At 42.7% G+C, this 18,376-nt stretch overlaps 1 protein-coding gene across 1 annotated transcript in view; it reads left to right on the top strand.

Moving 5' to 3' along the window:
* The window catches only part of ERCC6L2 (ERCC excision repair 6 like 2), a 96,956-nt gene that overhangs the window by 59,485 nt on the left and 19,095 nt on the right, over window positions 1–18,376 (top strand). Inside the window, exons 16-17 of the mRNA XM_066604082.1 lie at window positions 9,401–10,280; window positions 13,388–13,542. Of these exons, the coding sequence (XP_066460179.1) occupies window positions 9,401–10,280; window positions 13,388–13,542 (1,035 nt within the window). The remainder of the gene's footprint in view (window positions 1–9,400; window positions 10,281–13,387; window positions 13,543–18,376) is intronic.

The raw sequence follows: 18,376 nt of genomic DNA, 5'->3' as shown, positions 1-18,376 counted from the left end.
TTCAAAAATGAAAATCGTCAATTAAAGCTTGTGTCGGCTAAAAGAGTGGACTGCCAGTGAGTTGCTAGTTGTCATTTTTCCAGTGTAGCTTGGAAAATATGTTCAGTAGTTTGCTTTTTGTTTGCTTCAAGCCACACTGCCACCTTTTGTCTGTCCTAATTTTCATAAATGAAGTCCAATGTGTCTGAGCCCCTTTTATAAAAACGAGCAAGCAGCCAATTTCCGCAGCCAAAAACCATGCAGTCCTTATCTAGTGAATGTCACTAAACAGACCGCTAACGCTTCCGTGACCAATCTCTTTATTACTTTCAGTTACTTGGAAAATTATAGCATGAGTCTAATATTGATAACCCCCTCTTTTGTTTCCACTATTAATATGCATGGAAAAAGCAGTGAGTCCTACAATATTACTCCTTAGAAACCCTTCTGTATTTTATTTGGTTTTAGACTAAATGGAATTTCTAGTGACCGTATAAAATGAGTTTAACTTGCCTTTAAGTTGTTTATGAAAACATAAAGGGCATAAATAGGTCAAATGCATCAATGGAGAGTGGCGTACACTGCAGTCCCAATTCCAATTCTCAAGTACCTCCCTTAGGGTGCGTTCACACAAGCATGTTTTTGTGCGTACTTAGGTGCGTACATACGTCCGCACCTAGGTACGAGCAAAAACACGCATGAACACAACTGCGTGCTTGTTGTCAATGGAGCCGCGGCTGCTGCCGGTGGCTCCATTGAAAACAATGCTCTGCTGGCCCTCTGCATTCTTTTTCAGGGAAGGGCTTTACATATAAGCCCTTCCCTGGAAAAAAAAAACATTTTAGTGCAAATAAAAACAACTTACCTCTCCACCGCTGCTGTGACGCCCACAGGCATGAAGAACACATCTGCCGCATGCAGCAGATGTTTCCTTCACCCCCGCTAGTTAAAAGAATTCTTGCTGCTACATCTGCCACATCTGTGGCAGATGCAGTAGAGGAATTCTTCAATTCTCAACCGCAGCTGTCGCACATGACAGCTGCGGTAGAGAATCCTGCTGCCGGCATCCCTGTGAATGGCTTTTCAGGGAAGGGCTTCATAAGCCCTTCCCTGAAAAGCCATATAAAAAAGTTTATAATAAAAAAATATCAATATTCACCTCCCTTTAGCTGCCAGGGCTCAGCCGCGACGTCTGGCGCTGTCCCCGGCTCCATAGTTCTGAGCTATCAGCAGCCGAGGAGAGCAGTCATTCATTCTGGGAGAGCTGCCTGTGATTGGCTGAGCACCTCAGCCAATCACATTCAGCTCTTTCAGCAAGCGGGGATTTTAAATCCCTGCCTGCTGATAGATCAGCACCACAGTGCAGGGGACAGCAGAAGAAGACGCGGCTGTGCCCCGGCAGCTGAAGGGAGGTGAGTATGTATTTTTTATTTTTTTTTAAACCACATTTACTTGATTTTCAGGGAAGGGCTCATATTTAAAGCCCTTCCCTGAAATCAATTGCCGGCAGCAGAATCCTCTAACGCAGCTGACGTGTGACAGCTGCAGTAGAGAATTGAAGAATTCCTCTGCTGCATCTGTCACAGATGTGGCAGATGTAGCAGCAGGGAATTTTTTTAACTAGTAGGGATGAAGGAAACATCTGCCGCATGTGGCAGATGTGTTCTTCATCCCCATGGGGGACACAGCAGCAGCGGACAGGTAAGTAATTTTTTTTTTACACTAAAATTTTTCTTTTTCAGGGAAGAGCTTATATGTAAAGCTCTTCCCTGAAAACAAATGCAGGGAGCCGGCAGACCATTGTTTTCAATGGAGCCGCCGGCAGCAGTCGCGGCTCCATTGAAAACAATGCGTGCACGCATGTCCAATTTTTGCAGGCACCTACCTGCAAAGTACGGACATGTGCACACACCATAGGGAATGCATTGTTACAAATAGAAGCGTGTTTTTGTGCGTGCGTATGTACGCACCCTTATAATGGGTTTATGCACATACTCTATTATGCCTTGTTTAGTCCCTTGTTGGGTACAGAGTTGTTCGGTGCATCCCCTTTATATGGCTGCAGTGGTTTGTTCTTCTATGGCTCCGTAGGGCTTTTACATGGCTTGATTTCCCTGACAACCAGGACTCCCCATACTTGGTCCTGTTGTCAATATCTATCTATCTAATAAGCTTGAACCCCTGCATGTTCATGTGGCATAGCTCCCCTCAGACCCATTGATATGCGACAGTCTGTTTCATCTGGAATGTGTTTATAGCTATGGCTGGTATTAATATGAATTCTGTACCTTATTTCTAATGCTGTTTATGTTTGGGCCGTGTCTTATCTATTTAATTAATTTATATATGAATTTATTTTAATGATTTATTTTAATTGACTTTTTGCTTTTGACCTTGCTATGTACTTTCCCAGCTTGGCAACATCTGTCTATATATGTAGGCTCTCTCTATCTCCTGAACTCCTCAGAATAAGATTGTCGGCTTTCATGTATTTCTGCCCATTAAGCAGTGCCTGTGGCATGACTTAATAAAATGCCTGAAGAAATACAATATTCTTTCGTTCTCTATTTGTTGTATAGGCAATCAAACAATTGTTAGTTCAGGTTCTGTATGAGTACTAAAAAAAAACCTAAAGGTAAGTGAAAAAGTTTTTTTTTTTAATTATAAGAAATTTTGCGTTTTAAAAATCCTTTTTCCCGTTTAAAAAAATGACATAAATAAACATATACAGTATCAGGTATTGGCGCATCTCTAAAGGTCTGATCCCGTACAATGAGCGCTGTCAGGAAAAAAAATGCATAACTCCTTCAAACAACCCCACTGACGAAAAAAAATTATAGAGGTGAAAAATTGGTGACGGTAATTAAAAAAAAATGCATTTAAGTAGTACAACAAAGGAAAACTATAAATTGGATATTGTAATCATATTGACCCACTGAATATAGGTAACATCTGATTTTAGTTGCAGTGTTATACCATAAAAACAAGGCCCCTTCAAAAATGGTGCAGTTGCATTTTTTTCCAATGTCACCCCAAAAATTCAATGCGATGGCAGTGATTGATTCATTGAGCGCCGCAGTGATTGGCTGAGCCGCGGTTCTCGAGAACCAATCAGGGCAGGTGAGATTTTTGAACGCCATCACCAGGGAGCACTGGCTGAAGACTACAGACAAATGTGCCGGAGCTTCGGGAGGAGAAGTGCGGCGGAGCCGACAGTGCTTGTTAGGTAATATATTGTTTTTTTAATGCAGCTAGGGCTTATTTTAGGGACAAACCGTAGGACTTCGTACTGTAAAAGTTGCACCGCAAGAAAACTGTGTTTTTGTGTGATGCGATGCAACAGACAGGAAGGCTCCATAGGGAAACATGGGCTACAAAACATTGCAAAGCGCAGCTGTATAGAGCATGCCGCAATTTTTGTTCCCGCAGTGTAGCAGGCTACAAAACATCACTAATGTGAAGGAACCCATTGGAAAGCATGGGCTTCATATACATACGATTTTGTAGTGCTGTCACATCGCAAGAAAGTCACTCAATTTTCTCGTCCGTGTGAAAACGGCCTTAAACCCCCATGCAAATTATGAAATAGTTTAATTATTTCTTGACATGTTCCGCATACAATATTGAACTCTATTAAAGCAAGTTTGTCAGCTTAATATTCTGTCCTATGTAAGGGCTGCACATTTCAGCTAGAAGTCTGTACTACCTGTAGTTCCTCACCCCTTAGGACAATGATTAGACTACTGTGTATATGTGTATACATAGCATATACTGATAGATCCACTTTGAAAGTCTTATTCAGTCAGAGCAAACATTCATATAAAGGGTAAGAAGGACACCGGTTTCTAAAAAATGTTACAAGCAAACGAATAGATGTATTGCGGTAAACCCTGAGCAGTGCTGCAGTGAGTCACCATTGGCATGTACTCATTTTGAGATTGCAAATCAGCCTACTATAAAGTGGAAGATCAGTAAATAAATATCAATAACCGTGTATTGCAAATTATGTAAGTGTAATCGATGGATAATCCAACCAAAAGTGATCTTCTAACACGGCATGTTGGGGCATGAAGACGTTGGTTCTCAAACCCCCACCGTAACGGCTAATGCCCACGGACGGATTTCTGCTGCGTTGTACGTGGTGGATATCCGCGGCGTTGACCCGAAGCTATTAGGTTCTATTGAACCTAATAGCTCAATGTTCACGCTGCAGAATTCTATTGTAGTCAGTGGAAGCCGTCCGTCACGCTATACCGTGAATACGCTGCCCCGCCCACCACCGGGCATGTCATGAACTGTACTGCGCATGCACGCCAGCCCTCCATGTGGGACGCGTATGGAGGATAAGTATGGGGGTTTGGGGGGGGGGGAGGGGGGGCGCCGTGGTAGACTCCGCTGAGATATTCCACTGGCGGAGTCCATACATCCGTGGGCATGAGCCCTAAATAAGGGATAAGGCTTGCAACACGATTTTCATTTCACTAAATTTCCATTGCAACTTTTTAATTTAAGTGCCATTAAAATCAGCAACTAAATTGCAACAGGATGGAAACATTCCTTCCTGACCATGTACTGGCATTTGGAGAGATGCCAACGCTCTACATCACCAGCATGCAGAAGCATATTCCTAATGTTACAATTTGAAAAGTAATGTAACATTTATTTTGAAAATAAGGGAGATGTTACATTACTTTTCAAATTGTACCAGTGGAGCATGATTGGCCTTCTGAGTCTCCTCACTCACTCCTCACTCCTCAATGACTGAACAACCAATGAGAATCGTTCACTTCTTGCATTTAAACACTTCTCCTTTAGTGTTTCACATAGAAATGTATGCAAATAAGGAAGATGGAACAATACTTCTATTGGATGGCAGCATTCCTTCAAATCATTGTACGGCTCTTTAAACAAGTCTTTAAAACAATGATTGGGAATTGAGAAACAAGCCAGAAACCATACACAGGATTTCTGCGAGAGACGATACCCCTCCCAACATAGAAATGTGAAACACTAAACGAGAAGTGAACGATTCGCAACAATGAATCTGCCTGTCTAAACAAGCTGCACAAGTGAGCTGCTGATGACGTCACCAGCTCGTTCTCTTGTGCTAGCAATTCTCTTTCAGAATCGTTCAGTGTAAAAGGAGCATTAGCCGTACCTTCTCCCGAGGAAATAACATGACTAGAGATGAGCGAGCATACTCGCTAAGGACAATTACTCGATCCAGCATTGTCCTTAGCGAGTACCTGCCCGCTCGGAAGAAAAGATTCGGCTGCCGGCGTGGACGAGCGTTGAGTTGCGGCAGTGAGCAGGGGGGAGATCTCCCGCCCCCCCCCCCCCCGTTCCTCCCTGCTCTCCCCCGCCGCCGGCAGCCGAATTTTTTCTTCCGAGCGGGCTGTTACTTGCTAAGGACAATGCTGGATCGAGTAATTGTCCTTAGCAAGCATGCTCGCTCATCTCTAGAAATGACATTTGAGATAACATGATTCTACTGCTGTTACAGCTAAGATATATGCAGTAGTGGCCTGGTAGTTATGGGAGGACAGGATTGTAACGAAAGGTTATACCTCTATTCTAAAGCTGAAGGCAGATAACACATGATCTTACTATTGATGAAAGGTGATGGGACATCTCATTTCTTCCTCCCTCTTTACCCTTCATGCTCAGTGACCTCTGCGCATAATACACAGCATGCTCACAACACTTAGGCCTCCTTCCCACGAACGGATTTCCGCCGCGTAATTCGCGGCGGAAATCCGCTGCGTTGCTCGCAGCTATTCGGTTCTATTGAACCTAATAGCTCAGTGTTCACGGTGCGGAATTCCGCACCGTGAAATCTCCCGGCCTCACCCGCGGCATGCTCTATTTGCCGCGGGTGTACGCGCGGACGGCTTCTATTGCAGTCAATGGAAGCCGTCCTTCGTGCTATCTTCCGCTGTAGCACAGCAAGTATGGGTCTCCTGGGTGGCCTTAAAGGGGTTTTCTGAGGAGAATGCTATTGATGACCTATCCTCAGGATAGGTCATCAATAGTTGATCAGCTTGGGTCCGTCACTCGGGACCTGACCGATCAGCCGATTGCGCACCTGCTGACAGTGCCACAATTACACAGGGGTCGGAGTGGAAGCAGCAGAAGTCTCTGCTCCGACCTCTGTGTAGTGGCTGACGCTTGTAACTGCAAGTGCAGCTCTCATTGAAATCAGCTGATCGGTCAGGGTCCCGAGCGATGGACCTCAGTCAATCAACCATTGATGACTTATCCTAAGGATAGGTCATTAATAGTATTCTCCCTGGAAAACCCCTTTAACTGTTGAGGATAAAGAGGATTTTCCATTACTTAAAATTGCTTCACAACTGCTCTGTCATTCCTGGTTGCTGCTGACAAAGACATGTGACTGCTACAGCCAATTACTGGCTATAGAAGATCACTGCTGTGGCCAGTGATTGGCTGCCACAGTCATCAGGAACCAGGAAGTACAGAGTAGTTGCAAAGCAATTTTACGTAGTGGGAAAACCCCTTTAAACAACTCATTTTAGGCCTGAGATTTCTTATGTTCCAGTGCCAGCTGGAAAGCAAATCTCTGAAACTGCTATTCACAGCTCAGAGCAGCAGCTGAGGCAAGTTGGCTGTCCTCACACTCCTGTAAACAACATAGAATAAAAATATACAATTGGGAAATGAAAACAGAATGTTTTGGTCTATAAATTAGACATTTACATTTCCTTTAAAGGGGCTGTGCCATAAAAAGAATTTCTCTTATCCACAGAATCACAGAATAGGGGAAAAGGATCAGATTGATGGAAGTCCAACTACTAGGAACCCAACTGATGATGAAACTGAGGGTCCCGAGAGTTCCCAAATGACTTAATTTATAAAGGTCCATTTAGACACAACGATTATTGCTCAAAATTTGCTCAAAAGCCATCATTTGAGCGATAATCGTTGTTTCTAAACAGTTTGTGCACTATTCATTCATTGACTGTTATCAGCGCCGCACACTGATTTTCTCAGCGGGCGGCGTTGATCGCATTCTTTCAGATGGTATCCTGCTGGCAGTTCTCAGCGGGACACCAGCTAAAAGCTCCGAGAACAATGCAGCTAATTAGCTACTTAGAGTTATGCAAAGATGATCACTTAAACTATCGTTTGAGCGATTGTTTCTCAGTGTAAATGGGCCTTAAGGGACTGTCAAAGATAGCCGAATACGAGCTCTCAGCTACTGTTATCACTGGAAGTAAGATTGAAAAGGATGGAACAATAGTGTTCACATGCGACCACCATTACATTCATTTGGAGACAATCAACACCTCCATTCTTGAGATAAAGGGCCTTAGACCACTGGGGTTCCCACTGATCATATACTTGTCTCATATCCTGTAGATAGGGGATAAGTTATTTTCTTGGGACAATCCCTTTAATAAAGTATAATGGAAAACAAGACCCTGAGTCGTCTTCATCAATTTCTTACCCTACTACCTAACAGGCGTTAGTGATTTTACAGAGATCTACCTACCGTGTAATCCCAAGGGGTCAAACCTGGTCTTACAGTCCACAACACATTGTAGCCATCTATTAGGAACACGAAGGAGACGGTTTGCTTCCTTCTGAAGGAGAACTATTTTGTTGTCTGATAGATTGCTTTTGCTGACGGGAACGGTCATAGTAAAATACACGTTTTTTTTTCTTGCTTTATTTGGCAATGTTTATTGGTCTATACCAAAATCCGATTGAATGTCCATGCCTGTTACATCTGATAGCACATGTGTGCTTTCAGCTTGATTCCAATACCTTGGCACTTATCCTTACTTGAATTTAGCTTTGCTGGAACAGAGAATTCCTGTATTTGTTTTAGATAACATTATTACCTTTTGGGTACGTTTATTATTTTAGGAAGACAAAAGATCCTCTAGAAATAAGAAGCGGAGGTGAAAGTCCAAGACCTCTGCAACATAGATTGGAAAGTATAGGCGAGTTTTAATGATGCCTCTCAGGACATTACACTCTATGCTAAAGTCACATCAACTTTGGATTACATTATACATTGCGGAATATTTTTCTTATATGTGTGTCATATTTTAAACTAATGGTACATTGCTTCAGTAAATAGCAAAGCGACCCTCAACATGTTGATGTCTGAATATTCTGCTTCCGTCACATTTGCATCAGTTTCATGTGCTTACTAATGTCTTCACTGGTAAAAGCATTATAGACTACAGTATGCCTATTAATTGCTTATCTCCATGGTGTTCAGCCCACCCCTGTTGTATGTTTTTCTTGCAAATAACTTGATTATGTAGTGTTTTGGCCATGAAACGTTGTTTAGTTTAATAAGTCATATAACTTAAAAAGTTGGCAGAGTGCGTTCAAGATGAATTATTTCCTGCTATAAATCATACGACTTGCCAGGAAACATTATTGGATTAAGAAAAAAAAAACTTTATTCTTAGATGTAAAAATTTTTAGGCTTTTTGGTACTGGAGACGTGCATTTATGCCGTATTAACAATACATTTAGCTGTGCTCAGTCTATAAAATTACTCTTATGTACAGGAGAAAGAGGCAACCATATTGCAATAAAGGAAAAATATGTTATTTTTTCTTTTAGTTGTAAAAAATAGTTTGTGTGTGTGTGTATATATATATATATATATGTGTGTGTGTGTGTGTGTGTGTGTGTGTGTGTATATATAAATATTAGAGATGAGCGAGTACCAAAATGATTGTGTGCTCTTTATTCAATGTGAGCTTTTCGTAATATTCGAGAGCTGTATTCGAGTAACGAACCCCATTGAAGTCAATGGGAGACCCGAGCATTTTTGCAATGCTTGGGGTGCCAAGCTTTTTTTTTGCCTCTCTCCCCCTCCGCCTCCCCCTCTTTCTCTCTCCCCCTCTCTCCCCTCTCTCCCCTCTCCCCCTGTCTCCCCCTCTCTTCTCCTCTCTTCTCCTCTCTCCCCCTCTCTCCCCCTCTCTCCCCCTCTCTCCCCCTCTCTCCCCCTCTCTCCCCCTCTCTCCCCCTCTCTCCCCCTCTCTCCCCCTCTCTCCCCCTCTCTTCCCCGTCTCTCCCCCTCTCTTCCCCGTCTCTCCCCCTCTCTCCCCCTGTCCCCCTCTCTCACTCTCTCCCTCGCCCTCCATCGCCCCCAGCCAGCCACATACTGCTGTGGACGAGCACACGATGGCACGTCACAGCAGGAAGTGTTAATGCAATGAGGGGTCAAAACAGGGAGGGGTCCAACAGTGCGTGGTACTTGCTCGAGTAACGAGTACCATCGAGTATGCTAATACTCGAACGAGCATCAAGCTCGGACAAGCATGTTCGCTCATCTCTAATAAATATTTATTTCTTATATTCCCATTTTTCTGACATTTCTGTTGGTCTTTTGACTTCGTAGACTAATTGCTTACATTATGTAATCTGTTTGCAGGCTGCAGTTACTGGTGAGAAAACCATAAATGTAAAATCAAGTCAACAGGTTCAAAAAGAGGCCTTTGATTTTAGTAGTGACAGTGATGATGATACTAGGAAAACGAAGAATAAAAGCAACAAGGTCTCTGTAAATGCTGAAGATGGTAAGCTACTTACACTGCAACAATGTGGGTTTTCAGCACTTTTGCAGAAAGGACCCAATGAGCAGGATGAAAAGTACAAACTTTCTGAAAGTTCCACTAGTAAACTGAGTGACCACGAAAGGACCAAAACAGTGACTATTCAGAACTCTGATCAAAACTCTGACAAGGTTGACTGGAACATTTCATGTGACTCCGGTGAAGAGTCGGACTCCACAATGCAAAGCAAGAAGTTGTTTCCTAAAACTTCTTGCGCAGTTCTGGAAGCTAGGAGTAGCTCAGATGAGAGCGATGAGATTGTCTTTCCTACACAACTCCATAAAAGCAGAGGAACAATCCTTCCAAAGTCTGAAAAACCCAAATCTCCATATTTAAAGAACCGTTTCCAACAGGCTACAGACTCTAGCAGTGAATGCATTAGTGATGAGTCTGATGACATTCCAATACCAAGCAAATCAGATGAAGCTAGTTTTTCAAACCTAAAACATGAACATTGTCATAGGAATACGAATGCAGAAAGGAATTCTCAAACAATAGAAGCATTTCCCTCATCTGATGATGATCAGCTTCAGTGCAAGAAGATGTGTATTGACAATCAAGAGCAGACTCCGAAAAACAGAAAGCTTAGAAAACGGATTCCAATTGTTACAAGGAAATCGTCCAGAAAGAATGAAGATCCTCGTGCCAGTGAAAACAAAAGTGTGCACAAGAATATGGGGACTCTAGACCAAATTTTAGGTAATGTAGAATAATAAAATCTATGGTTTGATTAAGGTGTGTCTTGGGGCCCAACTTGTCTTACTATTAATTCTATTTAGGCTAGAGCTACATGGGTATTTGTGGCTGTGCAACATAACATCACACTACTAATGATCGTGAGTGTGGTCATAGTGAAATCTAGCAGGTTCGGTTTTCTAGCAATCATGTCATGGCAACTTTGAGGTCGTAATGAGACCACAATCATCAGTTGAGGTGCGACATTGTCATCTTACCGTATATACCGGCGTATAAGGCGACGGGGCGTATAAGACGACCCCCCAACTGTCACCTTATACGCCGGTATACAGTGGAGAAAAAAAAAAAAATTCATTACTCACCTCCCACGGCGTTCTGTCGCGCTCCGGCAGGATGTCGCTCGCTGTGATTGCTAACACGTGCGCCTTCAGCCAATCACAGCCATTCAATGATGTCATTGAATAGTGTGATTGGCTGAAGCCACGTGTGCTTTAGCCAATCACAGCCATTCAATGCTGTCATGGCTGCCGGCGTGTGTATTAGCTTTCTGGAAGCGGGGATTTCAAGCCCCGCATTCAGAAAGCTATGCTGCGCCGGGGACGAGGAGCGAGCGACATCCTGCCGGAGCGCGACAGAACGCCGTGGGAGGTGAGTAATAAATTTTTTTTTTTTTACACTTTTTTTTTTTTTGTATTACCGGCGTATAAGACGACCCCCGACTGCAGAGCAGATTTTTCGGGGTTCAAAAGTCGTCTTATACGCCGGTATATACGGTACATTAAGCAGCCACAATTGGCCATGTAGTCCTTGTTGCTCTGCTTCTGCACAATTTAAGAGACTAAGGCCTCATGTCCAAGGGGCGGATCGGATTTCGCATGCAGGAGCCCGCAGTGGTATCAGACCCTGCCCGCAACACTGCGGAACTTCTACTTACCCGTCCAGGTCTTCTTCAGGTCTTCTCTTTTCTTCATTGCGGATGCATGCGGAAGCCTGCCGCCGCAAATGTGCACTGGAGTTCTGTTTTTATTGAAACTCCTGCTTTCCCGCAATTGAATTGGGGATGGACCACGGATCAGACATCTTCCCTTGACTTCAATTGAAGCCGTCTGTGCGGGATCTGTACTGAAATAGAGCATGCTGCGATTTGTTTTCTGGACCAAAAGGTCTGCAAATCAAATGCGCATACTTTATTTAATTTGCAGATGTTTCCCTATGGGCAGCTTGATTTACGGATCGTCCCGCGTATATTCCACTAATCACACTTGCCCGTGGACTTTGGGCCTTACTCTTTCTAGCATTTATAATTATATTAACGGTTATGGAGTGAGAATTACACATTTAAACTGATGTATGATGTACGTGTCTGGGAAAATTGTAATTCTGATATTAGATGCAGTGTATATATCATGATTTGCACATTATCTGCTACATTTCAAAGCACAGCACAAGGTGCAACAAAAAGTTACATCGTTCTAGAAACTATCTCAAAAACCTGAGAGACCCGCAATGTTACAACTCCCAAACCTGAGAAATCGGTTGTCCCTAGTATGAGCAACTTTGATGCAAAGACATAAGGCCTTCTATGAGGCCAGTTTCAGAGTGCTAATTTCACGCACGTTTTGTGTGTTTTGTGAGACTCGAGCAAATATGGACTCCATTCTTTTAAATGAAGTCTTACATATGAGCGATGTTTTCCCTCACAGCGACGCTGCAAGGAAAAAAAATTGTGGCATGTCCTATTTTTTTCGTGTTCCTTGGAATGCAACGTCCATCGTCCGTAAGTGTGACCTTAAATACATTGCATGGCTCTCGCGTGCTGTATGATGTGTATGCGATTGCGATGCAAGGTTTTCTATTGAAATCAATGGAAACCCTTCCAATCTTCTATCGTGCGTGAGGATCGGAATTTCACAGAAGCGTTTTTGCTTGAAAATTGCCCCACCTTCGCGGGTAAAACGCATGTTGACGAGCGTCCTATTGGGCCGAGTTTCTTAATCTGACCTGGGCTCTGCAGTCCAAATACACAAAGAGTTATCTTTAACACTTTCCAATCCAATTTTGGATTTAGGGTTTCCTAAAAGGCTTTCTCTTTTTACTGTTATACAACGGTGCCATCTGCTGGCTAAAGCCAGTGTGTGTGCGCCAGAGAGGCTCCGGCAGCAGAGTGGTTGGCAACAGATGGTAAGAATACCCTGTCGGACGTCTTCTAACATTGGAGTTGTACAAGCTTCAATCAGAATGTAAGAAGACGTCAGACAGTGGATTGGAAAGGGTTAATGTTTTTTAATAAATTACAAAGTTTGTTAAAAATAGTTGTTGCAATGTGTCAGATGTTCTTAAAGTATCAAAAATAGCTGCATATAACAAAAGTGCACTTGGGCTATGTTCACATCTGCTTTCCATTTTTTTTTTAAACCCCAAAGAAATCAATGGGGAAGAAAAAAATGGATCAATCTTTTTCTGTTTTACATCAGTTTCTCTCCTCCAAAAATGGAGCAGAGAGACGGAAACCCTGAACTGAGCTCTAATGCAGCTGTAGGTTCACCCTATACCTTCCAAAGGCATAGTGGAGCTCTGAAAAGGCACACAGGTACACAGCACAGGGTAGAACTGCAGACTAGAGATGAGCGAGCATACTCGCTAAGGGCAATTGCTCGAGCGAGCATTACCCTTAGCGAGTACCTGCCCGCTCGAGAGAAAAGGTTCAGGTGCCGGCGCGGGGAAGCGGTGAGTTGCGGCAGTCAGCAGGGGGGGCGGGGGGAAGAGAGAGAGAGAGAGAGATCTCCCCTCCGTTCCTCCCCGCTCTCCCCCCGCAGCTCCCTGCCGGCAGCCGGACCTTTTTCTCTCGAGCGGGCAGGTACTCGCTAAGGGCAATGCTCGCTCATCTCTACTGCAGACCCTTTTTTCTATCATTTGGGAGACTAGCAAGACCATCTCCAACCAATGACATCATCTGACGTGTCTCAGTGATCTGTCAGATGTTTTTAGGTAAACCTTCTGTCTAATTTTAAAGATGTTTCTTTAGCCAATCGCAGTCTCCTAAACGTGCCAGATATGGCACTTGTGGGGAAAAAAATACTAAAATGTTTGTTGATATTTTTCTAACTCAGATGGGGTTGCAGAAGTTGCCTATATTCATTCAAATCAAAATGTGGTTGGATCAAGCAAAGCAGAGAATCGCATGAGCCGATGGGCGGTGCGAGATGTTTTTGAATTTAATCAGTTTTCTCAGCTTCCTGCCAATATAACCGCCCCCGCAGTGGAGGTAAGACATTCTACTTCGTTGGAAGTGAATTATATATATTTTTTTCCATTTCTGTGATTTATATTCCGTATGTATTCTATGAATAAAGCTTTATCTCACGGGTCAAAGGAAAACAAAAGCTGAAATAATATTGTGCTTTTGTACTATTATTAATAACTGTTACTTTTCATGTTTTACGCACTATGAAGGACAACATATGAAAGGTTTGAGAGTGGTGCCCCCTATATGTGGACAATAGAAGCTTGCTAAACTCGGACTATTGTAAGAGCTTTAATATGAGCTTCATAAAGTACTACCGTATCATGAAAGAAATTTCCTTTTTTATGGGAGAAAATTATTTTAATTCTTCTATATTGTCTGTTTTATTAAGTAATAGTATATGGCTATTGGCAACCTAGTCAAGCTGTCAATGTTTTATGAAATATCACATGGATATATTCATAGTGCAATAAATTCAACACTGATTATGTTGCAGATACGAGGTTTCCACTGACTACTATGTAGTGTACTTGTTCTTTGATAGCATTCACCTTCCACTTCCTCTCCTTCTTCAGCTTAGCTGTAATAATGGGGTTTGTATTCAACTCCTATATCACAATTCATCTGAAACTCCCTAAAAAAATCGCAAATCCTCTGTAACATACAATCAGTTGGTTGAGAACTTTAGGCCCATTTACACTGGACGAATGACGGGCAAATGATGCCCAACACTCAGCCCTGCACATACTGTATCCCGTACATACTGTATCCCGTACATACAGTATCGTTGGCTGTCTGACAATGCGGCCAGCAGAGATGCAGGGATAGCTGCCGGAGATTTCACTCCTCGCTTTCCCCCGCCCCTCTCCATTCACTTAACACAGCGGCTCTTCAGTGCTGAACGGCTGCTGTTTACTATGAACGATCAGGATGTTATGCAGTCTAAACGATGAGCAATGAAAGTTCAGTGTAAATGGCCACTGTGTTAAGTGAATGGAGAGGGGCGGGGGAGAGCTGGGAGTGAAATCTCATCCAGCCGCTTCACCTTTCTGCTGACGAGCCAGCGCTACTCGCTCCTGTGTGCGGGGACAATTATCAGGCATCATTTGCCTGACATTCGTTTAGTGTAAATGGGCCTTTAGACTGTTCTTCAGGCTGAAACATGCCTGGGTGCTTTGTGTGAAGTCCTTTGTTAAGAGTTCTCTGACAATGGACATGTTGGAACCCCAGCAACCTTAAGTGCAGAGCAGTTTTACTCTACACTTTCCATAACTCCCAATTTTTCCAGTCCCATTCTTATCAGCCCTATAGACTTTTAAAGTAGCATACATGTTTGACCATCGCCCCATGCAAACTCCACCTCATCACAGTTGTACAGGGAAGTAAGAGCGGGGACTCTGGACCCCAGTTCTAGTGATCAGTGGAGCCCCCAGTGTTCAGATGTTATTTATATTTAGTGAGAGAACCCCTCTCAGGAGGTGTTCAATCAACCACAAGGTCTTCAAAGTCTAGTATAATCCAGTCAAATACTGAAGTATTAACCCTTTCCAATCCAATTTTGGATTCAGGGTTTCCTAAAAGGCTTTCTTTTTTGCTGTTATACAAGGGTGCCACCTGCTGGCTATAGCCAGTGTGTGTGCGCCAGAGAGGCTCCAACAGCAGAGTGGCTGGCAATAGACGGTAAGAATACCCTGTCGGACGTCTTCTGACATTGGAGCTGTACAAGCTTCAATCAGAATGTAGGAATACGTCAGACAGTGGATTGGAAAGGGTTAATACCTCTCTCTAAAATTACTTAATTCATGCACTAAACCAGCCCCTCACTGGGGAATTCAAGTATAAATCTACTTATATTACTTAATGGATTAATATCATGCGCAGGAGCTGCCCAGTTGAGCATTGTGTGTACTTCTTCAGGTTCACAACTCAAAACACAAATAAAGAAACACATTTTTAGAAATATCGGATTTTGCCAGTGTTGGCCCACGTTGGGCCTTGACCTGCCAGGCGATTGCCTCTTTATAGGGGACCTTGAGGAAAACCATCCACCACTGCAGACTTTGACTCTTTGTGGAACTCGTATGACCCATTGGCAATCTACTGAGACCAGATTCCATAGCATGAGTATTACTAAGGGTGGGTTTAGTCCTGCGTTATGACCTTCTCATAATTCCTTCTCACTGTTTAATTTTAGAAGAAGAGAAACGGAATTAAAGCAAAAATAAACGTTTCCATTTTTTAATGTTTTGAATTGGTTAAAAAAAAACAAAGAAAATAATGGAGTTGTCAAGCTTTATATTCTGGACAATTACTTTTAAAAGATCTGTAGGTTAGCAGTAATCCTTGAGGTCCAAGGATTGGACATTTTTCAGCATAAGGGCTCATGCCCACGGCCAGGTTGGATTCCAAATGCAAAATCAGATCCGGCTCCTCCCAGAGACCCCATACTCATCTCTCCAGATCCGCTGTGAGCGTCCCAGCCGGTGCGCATGCGCTGTGCCGGGCATGATTCGCCGGCGCTGGGCTGTGATGTGGATTCCTGCAACACTCCGCAGTTCCCACTGCGTGGAATATCGCGGCATGGACTGCTTCCATTGACTGCAATAGAAGCCGTCCGTGCAATTTTCCGTAAAGATTAGAGCATTCGGTTCTCCCCCGCAAGTGGAAAATCGCAGCTGATTTCCGCTCGTGGGCAGAGGAGAATCTTTTATCATAGCATGTCTACGGATGGACATTGCTGCGGAATTCGCAGCGGGTGTCTGACTGTGAATTCCGCAGCGATAATCCGTCCGTGGGCATTCGGCCTAATTGTATGTCACTGAGCAAGCGGTATGACCTTTTAGAGAACCGTACCGCAGCATGTTATTAATTTGTGGCCATAATATTAAATTGCGAACCTTTTGATCATATTCTGTGTTTCAGCCTAACATTATAGGAATGCATTCCCCAGGTTTTTTTTGTTTTTTATTATTATTTTTGGGTTTTTTTGCACAAGAGATCAGAATATCTTGCTAAAGCAAAGTCTTCATTGAATAATTAGCAGTGAGCGAGAGAAGCACGATGGAAAAAGAGTTAGTGTTACATTACTACTTAAATATACAAGGTCCATTGGTCACAACCTCAGTACTGTACCCCACAGTTAGATACAAGTTTTTTCAATCAGTTGCATGATTTTCATTTAAGTTTACATAAAGTTTTGCTCAAAAGAAATGTACAAAGACAACCATTCAATTCGGGATTAATCTCTATAGCAACCGAAATGTGGTGACTGAAATGGGGGAAGGCTGCAGTCCTCTCTGTTTCCTACCAGCTGTCATACGCGACCTCTGTGGTAGGAGCCGGAGCCAAAGTTTAGAGGGAACTCAGCGCTAAGAAACCATATCTATACTTTTTATAAATTGGTACAAGTATCACTATAAAAGAAGACCTTAATCCTTCAAACTGGCTGACAGACACTTGGCTCCTTCCCTGGCGTATGACAGACGTACAACAGGATGCTTTGTAGTAAAAGCTGGATTATTAGTAAACCCCTCTTTATGTTATTGCAGTGTGGTATAAATGAAAGCACTAAGCTTGCTGTCATCATTATATATTCAGCACACTCCTGAGTCTTGGACATACAGAGCTTGTATTATTCTGCGCTGTTTGTTGTAAATAAGCATTTTTCACTGCTTCAGTCTATTTCTTTAAGATTTCAACTTTTTTTCCAGCCTCAAAACTTTCTGAAGGGATTGCAAAGTCTTATGTAGGGGGTGAAATATCAAATGGTGTATTGTGCAATCCGTTATTTAACATAAATGGACTTTCATATAGAATGTGCCACGGATTTATATACTATCCTTTAAAAGAGAGAAAAGTAAAATTAATATTCATATTAACCCATTAATGACCAGGCACTGTAAATATACGGTGCCTGGTCCTGGGCTTAAAATCGAGCCGATAGTAAAATTACAGCGGCGCTTTAAGCCTCCTGGCTCTGCAGTCAATCAGAGCGCAGGACGGGTTATCAGCTGTTAGTGACAGCTGATAACCTGGAGGAGAAGGCAGGAGGGCTATTTAATGAGCACTGTGTAATAGAAAGTGAAAGTGGAAGGGTTTCTTCTACTGTGGGAGCAGGTGGGTCATGTGACCTCCGGGATTCCCTGCTACAGCTGAGCTGGAGGGTCATACTAGACCCGGACCAGCTCTGCCAGTAACTAATGCCACTACAGGGGTTGCTTTACCCTGTAACTGGGGTTCCTATGGATGCCCCAGCTACAGTGGGAAAGTGTCAAATAAAAAAAAATGAATGCCCCCCCAGAGGTTTTACATGACATTATGGGGGCCGTGGATAGTAAAAAACATAATTACATACATAAGTAAAACAATATTACAGAATAAAACAACAATACGTACATAAGAAAGAAAATAACACAAACCAAAACCGGCGCCGTATGTGCCCTGTAAACCAAAACCATACCTATTATATATCAAAATGTCCGAAACGAATAGAGGAACCCGTTCCCATACTTTATTTTAGCATAAATATAGTAAATTAAAATATATATATATATATAAATGTTAAAAAAAATAATTTTTTTCAGCATTTTACCCCCAATAAAACTAAAAAAACGGGAAAAAAAAGTCAGTGAACAAAATATTTTTAAAAATCCTAAAAATATGTCACAGCAAAAAAAAACAGCAAAAATAATTTTGGTAGCTAAAGGAAACAAAATAGGGCAGTAAAACCACCACATGGGTAAAATCCCTAAAAAGTGTCTGGTCCTTAAGGTACAAAACAGCCTGGTCCTTAAGGGGTTAAATGGAATCTGTTTATGAGGTAAATATGAAGAAGACCACAGCGCTCCAAATCTTG

This window comes from Eleutherodactylus coqui, chromosome 5, assembly GCF_035609145.1.
Source record: "Eleutherodactylus coqui strain aEleCoq1 chromosome 5, aEleCoq1.hap1, whole genome shotgun sequence".
Classification (NCBI taxonomy): Eukaryota; Metazoa; Chordata; class Amphibia; order Anura; family Eleutherodactylidae; genus Eleutherodactylus; species Eleutherodactylus coqui.
The sequence above is the reverse complement of the archived record's forward strand: the minus strand, read 5'-3'. Positions and strand labels throughout refer to the sequence as shown.